Source organism: Tachysurus fulvidraco, chromosome 14, assembly GCF_022655615.1.
Source record: "Tachysurus fulvidraco isolate hzauxx_2018 chromosome 14, HZAU_PFXX_2.0, whole genome shotgun sequence".
Taxonomy (NCBI): Eukaryota; Metazoa; Chordata; class Actinopteri; order Siluriformes; family Bagridae; genus Tachysurus; species Tachysurus fulvidraco.
The window spans coordinates 5,083,151-5,098,308 of record NC_062531.1 but is presented as its reverse complement, the minus strand read 5'-3'; the positions used below and the strand labels follow the sequence as shown (position 1 = coordinate 5,098,308).

The following is a 15,158-nucleotide window of genomic DNA, read 5'->3' as shown; positions in this document are numbered from 1 at the left end:
AGCTTCTGCTTTACGTCCAGGTCCTTATACTTCTCATAATGTTTCGTTTCATAGTGTCTTCTTATGTTATATTCTTTCGTTACAGACACGTTAGCTCCGATAGCACACAAGACAAACAGGTCTGTCCTTTATATTCGTGAACAAATAATCTGCCTCCATCCTGCCTTGAAAGCTCCTATTGTCCATCTTTCGTTTGGCCATTTTTGTTGAGGGTGAATTAACTTGCCCGGTGTGACTGTAACATGGTTGTTAATGATGGTCAACAGAGAATGAGGGGCGCTTGCTTTTCGTGACTACGCATCAATAAGTGGCAAGGCATTCTGGGATTTGTAGTATTAGCGGAGCATGCGTCTAGTCAGCTGTAATGCACATTTGATATGATCTCGCGGGCCAAATATAATTACATCACCGTCCAAATTTGGCCCACGGGCCAGAGTTTGACACCCCTGGTCTAGAGTTTTAATTTTAGCAGTGTAGTATCATCTCCAACGGATTGATTTTTTACGTTACTTATTGGAAGTATAAGTGGTTTCCCAGTCGATGGTGGATGACGGCTGTATGATCTACAACAACGGAATACGCTGAGTTTTTACACTGAATTCGGCCATCTTGAAATTTTAAGCAAAGCTGTGATCTTTGAGTGCATGAAGTGTCTAACGTTCCACACTTCCATGCCTTCCACTACTTCTTGAACACACTACTGACTATTTGTGCTAGAAAACGGAGCAGAATAGTGTGCAAATGTACAATTTGGGACACACAAGCTTCTTGTCTGTAAGACACAGCTATAAACCAGATTATTCTAAACCATGAGTCGGCAATCGGCGGCTCCGGAGCCGCAAGTGGCTCTTTCATCCCTCTGTTGCGGCTACATGTAGATTTGGAAAATAAATATTTAATTTACAATTATTTTATTTTAGTTAGTTTTTTTTTAAATGGAATTCTAAATATGATGCTCTTTAAAATATATTAAAATAAACCGTGTTTAATTTTTTTGTCGCTCAAAATATGCGTCAAAACTGCCGACTCGCGAAATCCGACACACAGAAGCAGACGCATTTTTGGTTTGTTGCAGCCGGCTCTCAGGTGTCATGCATTGAGAGTGACAGACACGCATTTTGGCCTTTTCTCACGCTCTCCCACCACACATCTTATATCTCACACAGAAAACTTTTTTACCATTTATCATATATTTAATAAGCCGCAGCGCCCAAAATGTATCAGTCCGCACCGCTGTCTCTATGGAACCGGGCAGGAATCAAGTGCGTCTCAGTTCTTAGTCGAGCCTGACACTTATCAGCCAATCAAAAAAAGGGGCTACACAATAGCCAATCAGAAAATAGCACTATCTGGGAAAGATTTAACGCAACAACCAATGAAAAAAATTGGGGTTGCGGTGGGGTTGGAGATGTCACGCTTGCCTGGCTTCAAAACTTGTGAGCCCTGGTCATGAATACGAAGAGGACTCAATTAGACATTAAACATTTTATTTGAAAGTAACCTTCAACACGGCGTATTTTTTGTTAAGGTTAGTTCCAACTGTTCAAAATATTTTTGTTTGCCTGCAGAAATAAAATTTAGTTTACTCAGTAGCAGTTCATTGATTTCATAAATGCAACACACTACAGTTTTTTTCTACACTTTCCATAAAGGTAAAATACGATATATGCAGTGTTATCTTCATTTTAGATGTCAAAAGGGTTTTGTGGCTCCCTGTGTTTTTTTTTCTGTGGTAAACGGGTCCAAATGGTTCTTTGGGTGTTTAAGGTTGCAGACCCCTGGTCTAAACAAAGCTGAACAAAACAGCAAACAAAACAAACCAACAAAAAATGAGAATGAACTAAAAATACACGTCTATTAAACTGGAACGGGAAAAAAAATGAGAAAAGACGCACATCAAAAAAGTCATGAGGATGAAAAGCGGTCAGGAAATCAATCAGAGGATCCGATCTGTTCATCGAGAATACAAATGAACACTAGCAATGACCAGCGCACCCAAGGTCAGTCCGTCATTTAAACCGATTATAACTCTCTCTCTCTCTGAACTACATAAACCACATTTATCAATGCTCGGAGTGAGAACTTACTCTCTGGGCTAATTTTTCATTCAGGCAGTGAACATCAGTGTGCTTTTATTCTGTAGTTAGTGCTATTTATTCAACTAGACTTTTGTACAGGAACATTTGCATATGCAGTAATTGTGGCAGTCAGTAAGGAATAAAACACTTGTGGTTTGCTGTACAGCGATGGAAACTAAACAACGATGCCATGGTGCGATTCCTGAGAACTCATAACATTTACAGTATTTTCCGCACCATAAGGTGCACCGGATTATAAGGCGCAGTCTCAGTTACAGGGTCTATTTCTGTACTTAACCCATACATAAGGCGCACCGTATTATAAGGCGCATGCTAAAACATACGGTCTACAAAAAAAAGGTAACGGAAGCAAAACAGTGAGTTTAGTTGAACTTTATTCTACTATTTAACAACACACACATTATTTTTTAATCAATCTTCTCCCACAAATCCATCAAAGTCCTCATCTACTTTCTTGCTTCCTCCACTGCACTTCCGAACCACAGATTCATTGACGTTGAATTCCTTCAGCTGCTTTATTCCCATTTACAACCGTGTAACTGATAGCCTGGAGTTTGAATTGTGCCTCGTAAGCATCTGATTTTTATTGGCAGATGACAAACCAACTTAAGGTGCATTTACCACCACCTACTGGAGTGTACTGTAGAGCGCATAATGGTTAGGAAGAAACAAATGTTGTTTTGCAACATACCGGTAGTATACCTACCGGAGGCGTGGCGGAGGTAAGCGTACGTACTGTACGTATTACGTAATGTCCTCTGATTGGTTTATCGCTGCCAGCGTACATAGTGTATGTATTACGTCCCTGTGGCAGCGGGAAACGGTCCGACAGTCAATCAAGCGGAGCGTTTACCAAAGTCGCACAACAACATTTTTACACATAAGGCGAACTGGATTATTAGGCGCAAGGCCGAATTTTGAGAAAATTTAAGGCTCTTAGGTGCGCCTTATAGTGCGGAAAATACTGTATATAACAACATGCGTTTATTCCTCTTATACCACAGCAACTTATCTTTCCTTATTGATTAAAGAAGGGCAGATTGTAGGTTCATTTAAAAGTTTGTACTGTAGTTACCTTGTAGTTACCGATATACAAGTTCCTGGTATCACTCATATTGTATCTATATTCGCAAACATGCTTGTTTTTTTTTCGGTTTCTTATCGAATAATTTACGTATATATTATAAGGATTGCTGCTCATGTTAATCCCTATTTACTTCTTATTACATCATTTTTACAGTTTATTACAGTTTTACAGTTTATTACACTTATTACAGTTTTTCTTTGGGAGACACTAAGGTATGAAACATGTTCGTATAAAGGCTGTTCTTACTCAATTTTTTAAGCTTTTTGCTTTTGCTGAATCTGACCTTGAGAGCCTGCACCAGTCAAATTTTTTTTCTGCATGTGTGAACAAAAATAATTGGCGAGGCACAATTCCAAACACGAGTGTAAAATGGATCCGTTCGGAGCACTGAGATCATAACCAAAGACAGCCAAGGTTCAGCCTACACACTTTTATTTGAGCGTCTGCTTGCTCAGAGCACTTGAAAGACTGGAGGTGGAGAAAACTGCCACTACAACCTGGTCCCAATCTGTTCACTTGAACCTAACAGTGACCTTCACTACAGTGTTGTAAATTTCTGCACTGTATAAGCAAAGACTGAAATTCTGAAAATTGTAAAATAAATAAATAAATAAATAAATAAATAAATAAATAAATAAATAAATAAATAAATAAATAAAAACAAAACAACCCCGTTGATGTTTTAATCCGCCATTATTTTTCTCTCTTGCCATTTTGAAATAGCTTACTGCACTAGAACTGAGCCATAAGGGCCACAAATATGATGATTATTTTAAATACTCTGGGTGCCAAAATTTTTGCCCAGTTTTTTAATTGAAAAAAGGGTGTAAATACTTATTAACATGAATGTGTAACAAAATGTGTTCTTCACAAATGCAGAGTACAAGATGTCATGCATTTAATTTTCGAGTATTTCAAGCCCTAATATTTTACTCTGTGTGTGTGTGTGTGTGTTTGTGTGTGTGTGTGTAATTGTAAAACAGGGAAACCAGTATAATTATTCGATAATTTTGCCACATTAAAAAAATAAATAAATAAACTTTTATAGACTCCAAGTGGTAATATGAAGATTTTTATTTGCTTCTGAAATGTGACCTTGTGATTATTTAAAGTGAGAATTTGAAGCCCTGACCTTTCACTCTGTGTGTGTGTGTGTGTGTGTGTGTGTGTGTGTGTGTGTGTGTGTGTGTGTATACCTGGTATGTGTCCCATAGGCGGATTGTGCAGCGTAGCGGTAGCTCCCTCATCAGCAGGTTGTTCATCCAGCGGAAAGCGAACTGCAGGTACTCAACCTCGCACTTCTGAATGTGCAGGTGCATGTCCTCTGGAGAGAAAAAAAAGATCACACACACACATCACAATTTTCACTTTAAAAAACACATGATCTCTAGATGTCTTGTAGCTCAACATTTTAACCCGAGTAAAAAAAACTCTAGGTTGTGAACGCGGCGGTATCGTTCCGACACACCTGTCTCCCGCCGAATTTAGATTACAGCCTCCCACCGTCTTCCACATAATTACATTCGATTGGAAATGAAGAGAGAGGTGGAAGACGAGAGGCTCCGAGCACAGAGAATAGGGGAGGTTTAATATATAAAGCATCCATTCAGCAGGGAAAAGGAAGAATAAGGATGGCGTAAAGACGGAGGCTCTATCGACTGTGGTCGTGATGGATTTCGACAGAATCCTGCCGCGGCTTGCCGACAGGAGGATCGGCGAACGCGTATCTATCATGATGATAATGGGCACTTTAACAGAGTCAAAGCAATAGAGCGAGAAAAAAAAAATTCTGAAATTCAAAATACTCTCGCTGTTGAATGTTCTTGAGATGTTACGTAAATTTCGCCTTGCATCAGGATTCCAAGCCTCTTATTTTGTCTTTATATGCTAGGAATTTAATACCTGTGTTCTTTCTTTTCCATTATGTCCTGTGTGCTAATTGTAGGACGAATAAAGGATCTGATGACTCTTGGGACACCTTTATGCCTCCCACAAAGAAGGTTATCAGAAGGTTGCTGATCTCGATCTCATGTTAATCTTACACATTTCCCCAGTGCTTAACACAATCTCCTGAACATTTTCCATTTTGTTTCCTTTTGTTCCTCCTTTTGCTAGATTCAGTCTGATGCTAGTCTTAAGCCACCTTCACACTGCACACGACAAACGACCGCCGATAAACCGGAAGTCATTCATTGCCTATGGAGAGTCGCAAGGTCGCTGCGTGAGGTGCCGACCATCCACGGAACCGTAATTTTCAGATCCGTTTTGAGCGTTGGATCCGTTAAAAAAACTGAACTTGTGCGACTACACCGCATCCGATATGCCGACCGGATGTGATGTATTCCAATGTTGTCCAATCAGGTTTGTGTGCGCGAGGTGATAAGAATTATTAAAAAGTATTAATATTAACTTTAGTAATTTTTACACTTTATCAAAAACAATCTTTTTGTTTTAAATACATTGTTATTGATAAAGTAATAAATTATTAATATTTACATTGTATTATTTTTAATGTTGTGTCAATGTTTCTAAAAAAATTATTCACGGTCTTTCTGGATTTATTGTTGCACTGATTGTTTGTATTTACTCCTTCATTAATTAATTCATTCATTCACCATGAGAAATGGAGGGAGAATACAGGCTCTTGCTTTTGCTCTTCTTTACTGGAGACATAAAAGAAAATATTTCAAATCAGTGTGGATAAAACACTCCCTGACTCGGAGAAAAGGTCTCGGCGAGTATCACCGTTCAGTGCAAGAGTTGCGCCTTAATGGAGAACATTTTCGCGGTTATTTTCGGGTGTCACGAGGAGCTTCTGTCCCATGTTGACGTCTACACGATCATACTGCACATTCCGTGCGACTGCCACTAGGGGCGAAATGCGACAGTCGTGTCCGTTTGTTGTGTGCAGTGTGAAGGCGGCTTTAGTCCTGTCCCCAGTCTCCCCAACAACATCTCCTTTTCCTAGATTCAGTCTTATGCTAGTCTTAGTCCCGTATTCAGTCTACTCAACATCTCCTTTTGATAGTTTCAGTCTGATGCTAATCTTAGTCCTGTCCATGGTCTTCCATCTCCTTTTCCTAGATTCAGTCTTATGCTAGCCTTAGTCCTGTCCCCAGTATCCTGAACATTTCATTTTGCTAGTTTCAGTCTTATACAAGTATTAGTCCTGTCCCCAGTCTCCTAAACTGCTGCTCTCTTGTTAGGCTGTCGAGACTAAACCATCATTGATCCATGGGCACCATCATTGACTGACCCAGCACCCAGCACTCAACACACTCATCCAAACTTTCTTCTGAGCTATACACAAAATACTTGACCCCAAATCATGACCCTATAGATTTGTGTTTAGAAACTGAAATTTTCAACTAGCGAGTTGAACAACAAACACGGACGAGAAGAGCTTTTAGCGGTGGTTCGAAGTTTAGCATTCTGTGCTAGCAGCCAAAAGGTTGAGTTCAAATTCTCAAAATTCCAGAAACACATTCTGGGCATGAGAATAATCCACTTCTGCCGGCACACTTGCAGAATCTTATTATTATTATTTTTTTGGATAAACTCTTGTACAAAATGTGTGAAAGTTTTAGTGAGAGAAACACGCACAACAGGCGCCTTGGCGTTGGAGGACAAAACCCTTACCTAACGAGAGCCAAAAGTGCTGACTTAAGCCAAACAAATGCACCGTAATCATCATTTCATTCACGGTCTGTTAACTTCCATTTCCTTTTGTCAAAGTTCCAGACTTGATAATGAGCCCTTTAAATTCATAAAGATATGAAAGACAGGAGCTGACCTCAGGTTAGCACTTACGCTAGAATAGCGGTGTGCTACACAAATGAAGAGATGTGTGAAGTAAAAGGAAAAGAAGGGAGATAATAGTCGGTAATTGTTCTAAGGGATCGCTTAATTGCTGCAGAACCGATGTTCCATGCTGATTTTAATGATATTTAAAAAAAAAGTTCATTCGGTGCACTTTTAAAGCTACTGGTGAAATTGAATTAAAAATGTGTTTTCCACATTAAAGAAATTTGAAGTAAAAAGCTTTTTAAATGTCATCACTCTTTCTTAAAGCCTCCTTGATTCACATGTTCTTATAGTGTTCTTACCCACTCTATAACTATTTATGGTAGTTATAACAGCTGCTCAATTGCTTAGCTGTTCTGCTATAGCGATACGCTATGATAAAGAGCTGAACTGTTTGCAGCAGGAAGTGATCCTAGATTATACATCTTGTACTGAAACCCGTCTGCACGACATCATATATAAAATAATGCTAAATATGTTGGTCATACTTTGAGAAGATTAATCTTTGGACTCAAACAAAAGTAATATGTTTTTATTTCTTGTTAGCTGTTAGCATTCCCCGAGAGAATTTCCTTTTGCTCGTCACAATAAACTAATGTTTGCTAGTTTAAACTATGCTAGCATTAACAACGTTCTCACATCTACTTTGCTAGTCTCAGTGCACCCATGATAGCTAGCCATAGTATCCCTTTATTTGCTCATGTCTTAAACTAGTCTCTCTTTAGTAGTGAGAGTCATAAGTAAAACTCGGACCTACTCGCTTCGTGGGTCTCGATCAGCTCACTAGTTCCGAATTCAGGCCACTGACCACGGAGTCGGGCCATTTTCACTCCAAATTCCATCACAAAATCCTTCCTGTGCACTAGAATGCTAGCTCCATAAAGAATCCCATGGCGCATCAATAGAGCTCAAAAGAACTAAATGAATTTTAGAAGGGTTGCAGCATCTCAAATGAAACACGAACAAAGTCTTAGTCGATGGCGAATAACGTCAAATGGAGGAAAATACGATGAATTGTCAGAATGCTGAAAAATAAAAATCACACAATATCCATGAAATTAATCCTGAAATTATTTTCTCATCCAGCATCAGAGACTGGTAGCCCCGCCCGTTTTCCGCTACGTAAGCAAAGCTGCGAGTGTTGAGTGTTCAACATTCCACAGTTCATTTGCATCATCCTGAATATTCACACACATTTTTTTAAATAACACTACAAAATAACATTAGAATAATTATAAGTATGGGGGGGGGGGGGGTGTTTGCATGTTCTCCCCGTGCCTTTGGACCGGTTTCCTCCCCCGGTCCAAAGACATGCATGGTAGGTTGATTGGCATCTCTGGAAAATTGTCCATAGTGTGTGAGTGTGTGAGTGAATGAGAGTGTGTGTGTGCCCTGCGATGGGTCGGCACTCCGTCCAGGGTGTATCCTGCCTCGATGCCCGATGACGCCTGAGATAGGCACAGGCTCCCCGTGACCCGAGGTAGTTCGGATAAGCGGTAGAAAATGAGTGATTGAGAATTATAAGTATGCAATTTGGGAGACACTAATAGGTTTATGTTAGTCAGAATTATTCTCATGCTATTCTCAGTACTGCTAGTTTCCCTTTACTAGCGACTATCATGCTTGTCTTATGTTCTTTCTCTTTGCTAATGACGGTCATGTCTACAACCTTTGAAGGTCAATTTACACCGGACATGTTTCTGAAGCATTTTTCCTGTGTGTGTGTGTGTGTGTGTGTGTGTGTGTGTGTGTGTGTGTGTGTGTGTGTGTGTAAGATGGGCATCGCTTAGGTCAATTATGTTGCCATTTTGAAAAGCATTTCTATCCACACCAGCTGCGTTACAGGCGCTTTAGAGGCAATTATTCTGTGTCAAGCTGTGCATGGTTTACGCACCATTTCATTTTTTTGATACAGAAAGAAATGAAGGATAAACTACATAGAAATCCATTGAAATGACAGCTATGCTGAGAACTATATGTAAAAATCGGAATCTACAAAGGCATCACGACTGTGCAGCAGGGGTTGGTATCCAAATCAAGTGTTTGTTCAATACAGTAAATATCTCTTGCCACATTTGAGATGTGTTTTAATTCTATCAGTGTGCAACACATAAATAAGAACTAAGTCCATCCCCCCACACTTCACTGACAGGATTGAATGTTTGTTAACAGACTGTTGCTACGTGCTAACGTTGATTTAGTTGAGAACTCCTCTGTTTGCTAGTCAGGCTTATGCTAGTTTTATAATTGTTTTCATTTTATGTTAGCCTAATCTCTCCTGTTTGCCAGTTCCATGCCTTTCTTCTTTGCTAATCTCAAGTTGCTTCTAACCGATGGTTTCATTTTATGTGAGCCTCATCATTAGCCATTATGTGGTCATTTGTGTTGCATTTTCAAGTAAAACTTTTTTAGCCTTGTATCATATCTAGTCTCATATTCATGCTGGTTTTATACACACACACACACACACACACACACAATTATTGGTCTTGATACATTTTCCTCTACTTATGATTTTCAACTCCAATACACTTGTTTTATTTTCTCCGCATCTTTTATCCCTTTGCTAGTCTTACTTTTATTGCTTACACCAAAAAAATCTATTTTTTGTGACTTTGAAAGTCTCACTTTCGTGCTATATTAAAATATTTCTTTGACTTCTAAAAAGCTTTCTTTTACTAATCTCACGTCATGCTGCCTCATCTCTCCTCTCTTTACTACGATCGTTTTATGACACTCCGCTTGGCTGGTCTCAAACCCCTTTCTTTGCTAGTCCCATTTAATGCTAGCCTCATCACTTCACCCTTCGCTTTTATGCTAGTTTTAATATTTTCATGACAGCTACTCTCAAAACATTTATGCTAGTCACATTTTATTCCTCATCGCTCCCTCCTTTGCTGGCCTCAGTCTTATGCTAATCTTAATGTAATTTGAGTAAAGAAGTGTTATTCTTCCTAAACTTGTAATAAAACTGAAAAACATCTCAGTGGCTAGTAAGTATTTAACAGAAAGACTCACACAACTCAAGCTCGTCCGTGATTCTACACTCCAAGCTTATAACTTCATTATTAGCCACTTTAGTAGCATTTAGCTGAAAGACTTGTAGGAAAAGTATTATAAAGATGGTGGCCTTACCGTCAATTCTGCTGATAAGCTCCTCCAAAGCCTTCACTTTTTTCTGAATACCAGGCTGGGCAAATGTGTAATTATCCTGCAAGATCAAAACACATACATTAATAATACTCGCTGCATCTCCACACAGCTTTCTGCTAGCGCTGCTTTTAAAGGCACTCTGCTGTCTGCTCTGTCTGCTGATCTTAATTAATTGGGAATATTCTGGGGATGTATTCTTATTTACATGATTTCTCTTCATTGTTTTTTCCCTCATGATGTTTAGAATTCTCTAAAGCTTGAAATAGTGAAACAGAGAATATTCAAACTGCTGCTCTATTGCACTTCTTCGATGCAAATTTAAATGTGCACTCATTTAGACCGACCGTTTATTTTTATATTATATTACCAATATATACTACAAATAGATTTCAGTCCATATCATCAGTCTCAATGACACAAAATTCCTGGTCTCAATATTATAGTCACTTACTTTATTTGAACATTTATCACTCCATCCCTCACTGCCTCACTGACTGCCTCACTCACTCACTTCCTCACTCACTGCCTTACTTCCCCCACTTTGTCAAATCCCTTCCTCGCACCCATGCCCCTTTTCCACCGGAAAGAAGCGGGTGCTGGTTCAGAGCTAGCGCTAGTGCTGGTTCAAAGTTGGTTCCACTGGCGAACCTTCTAAGAACCGGTTTGCCTTTCCACCGGCTAGAGAGCCATCACAGCGCCGAGTGTGACGTCACTGTGTATGTGTAACGTGTCCCAGCAACATTAGCGCAGCAGCAGCAAACACAAACACAACAACAATGGCGGATGTTGCTTTACTGTTAATGTTCATGGCTTTGCGAACCTACATTGGCATCCAAACGCGGCGAATAAAACGTGTACGTGCAGCTCCGTGTAATCTGTATAAACGGAGGTTGTAGTCGATAAAGGACATAACGTTATTTTATCGTTAACACAAAAAAAATTAGCCTTAGCATGTAGCTACCTACCATCATGTGTGCTGATAATGTAACATATCGCGGTAAAGTAAAAATTTATTAAACATTAGTAAACTTAAGGTACGTTATCAAATGCGCTAACAGTAGCCCTGCCCACAGCTCCTGACGCAAGCGGTTCTTAAGTCTAGACCAGCAACGTTTTGGTGCTACTTAAGAACCACTTTTCCTGGTTCGGAGACGGTGCTTTGTCGGTCGAAACAGAAAGAACTGGTTCTAAATTAGGCTCTGGCTCCGAACCAGCACTCGAACTGCCTCGGTGGAAAAGGGGCACCAGAGAGACTACTCTCTCCCATTGCCTTTTATATCATATGTAAAATCTAAACAGAAATGGTACTTTTAACCTTTATCTGCACTCTTCCTGAGAACACATACATGACCAGCTATACAATCTGTCTGCTTTTGCCAGGAGACATTTTGCAGGTCAGTACTAACTGAACAGTCAAATTCATAGCACTGGTGTTGCTCCCTCTTTGTAAAAACACTACTCGCCCCATTCTAAATGAGCTGAGGCGCTAACAATGCAGGCTGGAAATTAAGAATGAGAATGTTTCTGTTTTTTTGGCCAGAGAGGAAATTGGCCGGTGAGACATAAGAGGATGAGAAAGAGTTCCACTGTGTGCAAGCCGTGTTTCAAAATAAATAATCCCAGCACGGTCGATTAACAGAGGACTAGAGTTTCTGCTAGCTAGTAGTTTCACCTAGCTGGTATTATAACGGTGTTCGGGTTTTGTTATGGAACGAAAGGATGTTAAAGAAGATTTTTCAATAAACAAATTTAGCAAACTGAAATGCTGTGCAGTTCTAAAGCACTGGGTGCCAATATATTTTAGCCACGCCTGAACAGAGGCGCCAAATAATCCTAGAAGGCTGAGAGAAGCAGAAAAGCAGAAAATCCTGTAGTTTTTTCTGAGGTAACAGTGATCAGATTTGAGAAAAAAAATCCAGTGCAACTCTTAGTTAACTTATGGAAAGTGGATATAAAATGTAAATGCATCCATATACCGAAATTGCAGGCTTTTAAAATATAATGACAGAACCAATCGACCAACAGCCTGATTCCATAAGTCTGCATACCCTTTCATATCCTCTAACTGGTCCTCCGAGTTAACCAGTCACATTCAAAATTAGGCCTGTAGGTAAATAACATCAAGTAAAGTGATTCTGATTAAAACCAGACCACAGTCAGCTGTTGCTGTAGTATTTGACTGAATGTTTGGTCTAGTGTTTAAGTTGTTGGACTACCAATTGGAAGGTTGTGAGTTTTAAAACCAGTGGCCTAATGGTTAGAGAGTTGGCCTAATGGTTAGAGAGTCTGATTCGTAACCCAAAGGTTGTGGGTTCGAGTCTCGGGCCGGCCACGACTGAGGTGCCCTTGAGCAAGGCACCAAACCCCCCAACTGCTCCCCGGGTGCCGCAGCATTAAATGGCTGCCCACTGCTCCGGGTGTGTGTTCACGGTGTGTGTGTTCACTGCTGTGTGTGTGCACTTTGGATGGGTTAAATGCAGAGAACAAATTCTGAGTACGGGTCACTGTACTTAGCCGTATGTCACGTCACATCATTTAAATCCAAGGTCCACCAAGCTGCCATTGCTGGGCCCCTGAGCAAGGCCAATGTTCACTTGTATAAACAAAACAAAAAAAAAAAATGAGATATCTCTGAATAACGGCATCTGCCAAAGGCCATAAATGGAAATGTAAGCCACGGGACACAAAGAATCGACGAAGAAACTCTAAGACATAATGGTTGAAAGTTACCAATCAGGAGAAGGATATAAAAGAATATCAGAGGCACTGAATGTACCATGAAACACTGTCAAAATCCTCATCAATAAGTGGAGAAAATGTGGCACCACGGGAGACATTGCAAAGATCAGGATGACACTTCAAAGTTGATTAAAGGACGAGGAGAAAACGTATTCTGTGGTGCAAGCTAACAAGAAGCCAACAGGTGGCAAGACAGAAGCTGTTTCCTACAAAAAAAAAACAAAAAACAAACAAAACAAAAAAAAACGCAAACCGAAAGATTCAGTCAGTCACTCCAAACCATCTTGGAAAATGTGTTATGGTCTGACGAGAGAAGGGTTTACCTTTTTGGCCTTAATTCTAAAAGGGATGTTTGGCGCAAAGCCAATACAGAGCATCACCCAAGGATCACCTTTTTGACAGTGAAGCATGGTGAGGGTAGCATTATGCTTTTGGGCTGCTTCTCTTCACCTGGACAAGGGGCACTTGTCAAGATAGAAGGGAAAAGGAAGAGCTCCAAATAGCAAGATATTTCAGCACAAAACCTTCTGTCCTTCGGTCAAAAAAGCTGAAGCTGAAGAATTTCACATTCCAAGATGACAATGACCCAACGCACACATCAAAATCAACCAAAACATGGCTTCAGAAAAGGAAAATCAGGAAAGTTTTGGAATGGCCCAGTCAGAGCCGCAACCACAATCTCATTGAAAAGCTACGGAATGACCTAAAAAGAGCCTTGCACAGGAGATCCCCAGATAAATGAAAGGAACTTGATTTTACATTTTTTTTTTTTTGGCAAAGAAGAGTGCGATAAAATTCTAGACGTGTAAAAATATATAGAGATTTATTCATAAATATCTGATGCTGTAATGAAGGCAATAGGTGATTCCACGAAGAAGTAGATTGAAGAGGTGTTCGTTGGAATATTGCATTAAAGATGCAACAAGTCTGACATTTATGTTGTAATTACGTAAGAAGGTGCAGACTTTTTATATCCACTGTAGGTCCTTTATTATTTTACTGACAAAAGACACTAAAGCCCCGCCCACTTGTTTTCTATTGGCTCGCAATACGGAGAATAATAAAATCCCGCAAAACCGTTCAATTAAATTAAATCTGTCTAAAGTGAAAGTGTCCCCTTCAGTGAAAAGTCTTTTCTCTTGAGGGAATTTTATTTGTTTCTGGTCTGACTGCTGCTTTAGAGAAGTAAACATCAATGTCTACCAAGGTCATAAATCAGGGGTCCAAAAAAGCCTCCATGATATGTTGGTGGTCCTGTATTTGCTTTTTAATGGGAAAAAAAATGACAAACAAAACAGAAAGGCAGAACATAAACACACCTGGATTCCATCCAGCAGCTTGCTCATACACCAGAAGCTGTCGGCTTCGATGTTGCGTTGTGTTTCCAAAGGCAGAGCAGCCATTTCAAAGTTCTCCATGTCCTCCTCTGTAATACACACAGACACACACACACAGAGTTGTTGAACAGATGACAGATACACACCTAGCGCGTTTTAGCTAGTTAGCTTTTCCTCAGGGCAAATGTCTTTACTCGTGTGTTCAGGAAAGCTCTCAGATGAGGCTGTCAAAACCCTAACAAACACTGTTGGGGTTTCTCAGTTTCTCCTTCGTTCCTTTCTCTCTATCTCTGCTCTCCTCTAACAGCAGTTACCATTCCTCACTCTTTAAACGGTGAGCGCTAAATGGTCCTGTTACACACATTATGCCCCTTGAGATTCCCCCCATGCCCCCAGGACACTCCATTCACCACAGGAGAGAACAGAACACACACACACACACACACACACACACACACACACACACACTCGCTCACTCTCTTCCTTACTCATTCCCATTTTCTACATTTATGGCATTTGGCAGATGTCCTGATCCTGATTGACATACAAAGGTGCGTATCTATCAGTGAGCACATCGATACACATCGACACTGGGTCACAGACTAAGGACACAATCAGTTTAAAACTGGGAAGAAATACAGGAAGGCACACAGACAAACTTGAGAGACAGAGACACACACAGAGAGAGAGAACAAAGAGAAAGAAGGAGAAAGTAAGAGAGAGCGAAAGAGAGCAAGAAAACACGAGAGAGGGAAAGTGAGAGACAGAAAGAGAAAAGAAAGAGAATGCGAGAGAGAAAGTGAGAGACAACGTTAAGTAACAGCAAGACAGAGAAAGGGAGAGACAGAAAAAGAGAGAGAAAGAAAGGGAGCAAGAAAACATGAGAGTGAGAGAATGAGAAAGTAACAGCGAGAGAAAAAGTGTGAGAGGGAGAGAAAG

General features: G+C 40.1%; 1 protein-coding gene across 3 annotated transcripts in view; it reads right to left on the bottom strand.

The window, feature by feature from the left end:
• tbc1d22b (TBC1 domain family, member 22B) overlaps positions 1-15,158 on the bottom strand; it is a 57,323-nt gene that overhangs the window by 6,957 nt on the left and 35,208 nt on the right. For all 3 annotated transcript variants that reach the window (XR_003441292.2, XM_027151584.2, XM_027151585.2), the window contains 3 exons: positions 14,202-14,308; positions 10,126-10,201; positions 4,383-4,510 (listed from right to left, as the gene is read on the bottom strand). Coding sequence is in view for 2 of the 3 variants with exons in the window: in XM_027151584.2 (XP_027007385.1) it covers positions 4,383-4,510; positions 10,126-10,201; positions 14,202-14,308 (311 nt within the window). In the remaining variant the exon portion in view is untranslated. The remainder of the gene's footprint in view (positions 1-4,382; positions 4,511-10,125; positions 10,202-14,201; positions 14,309-15,158) is intronic.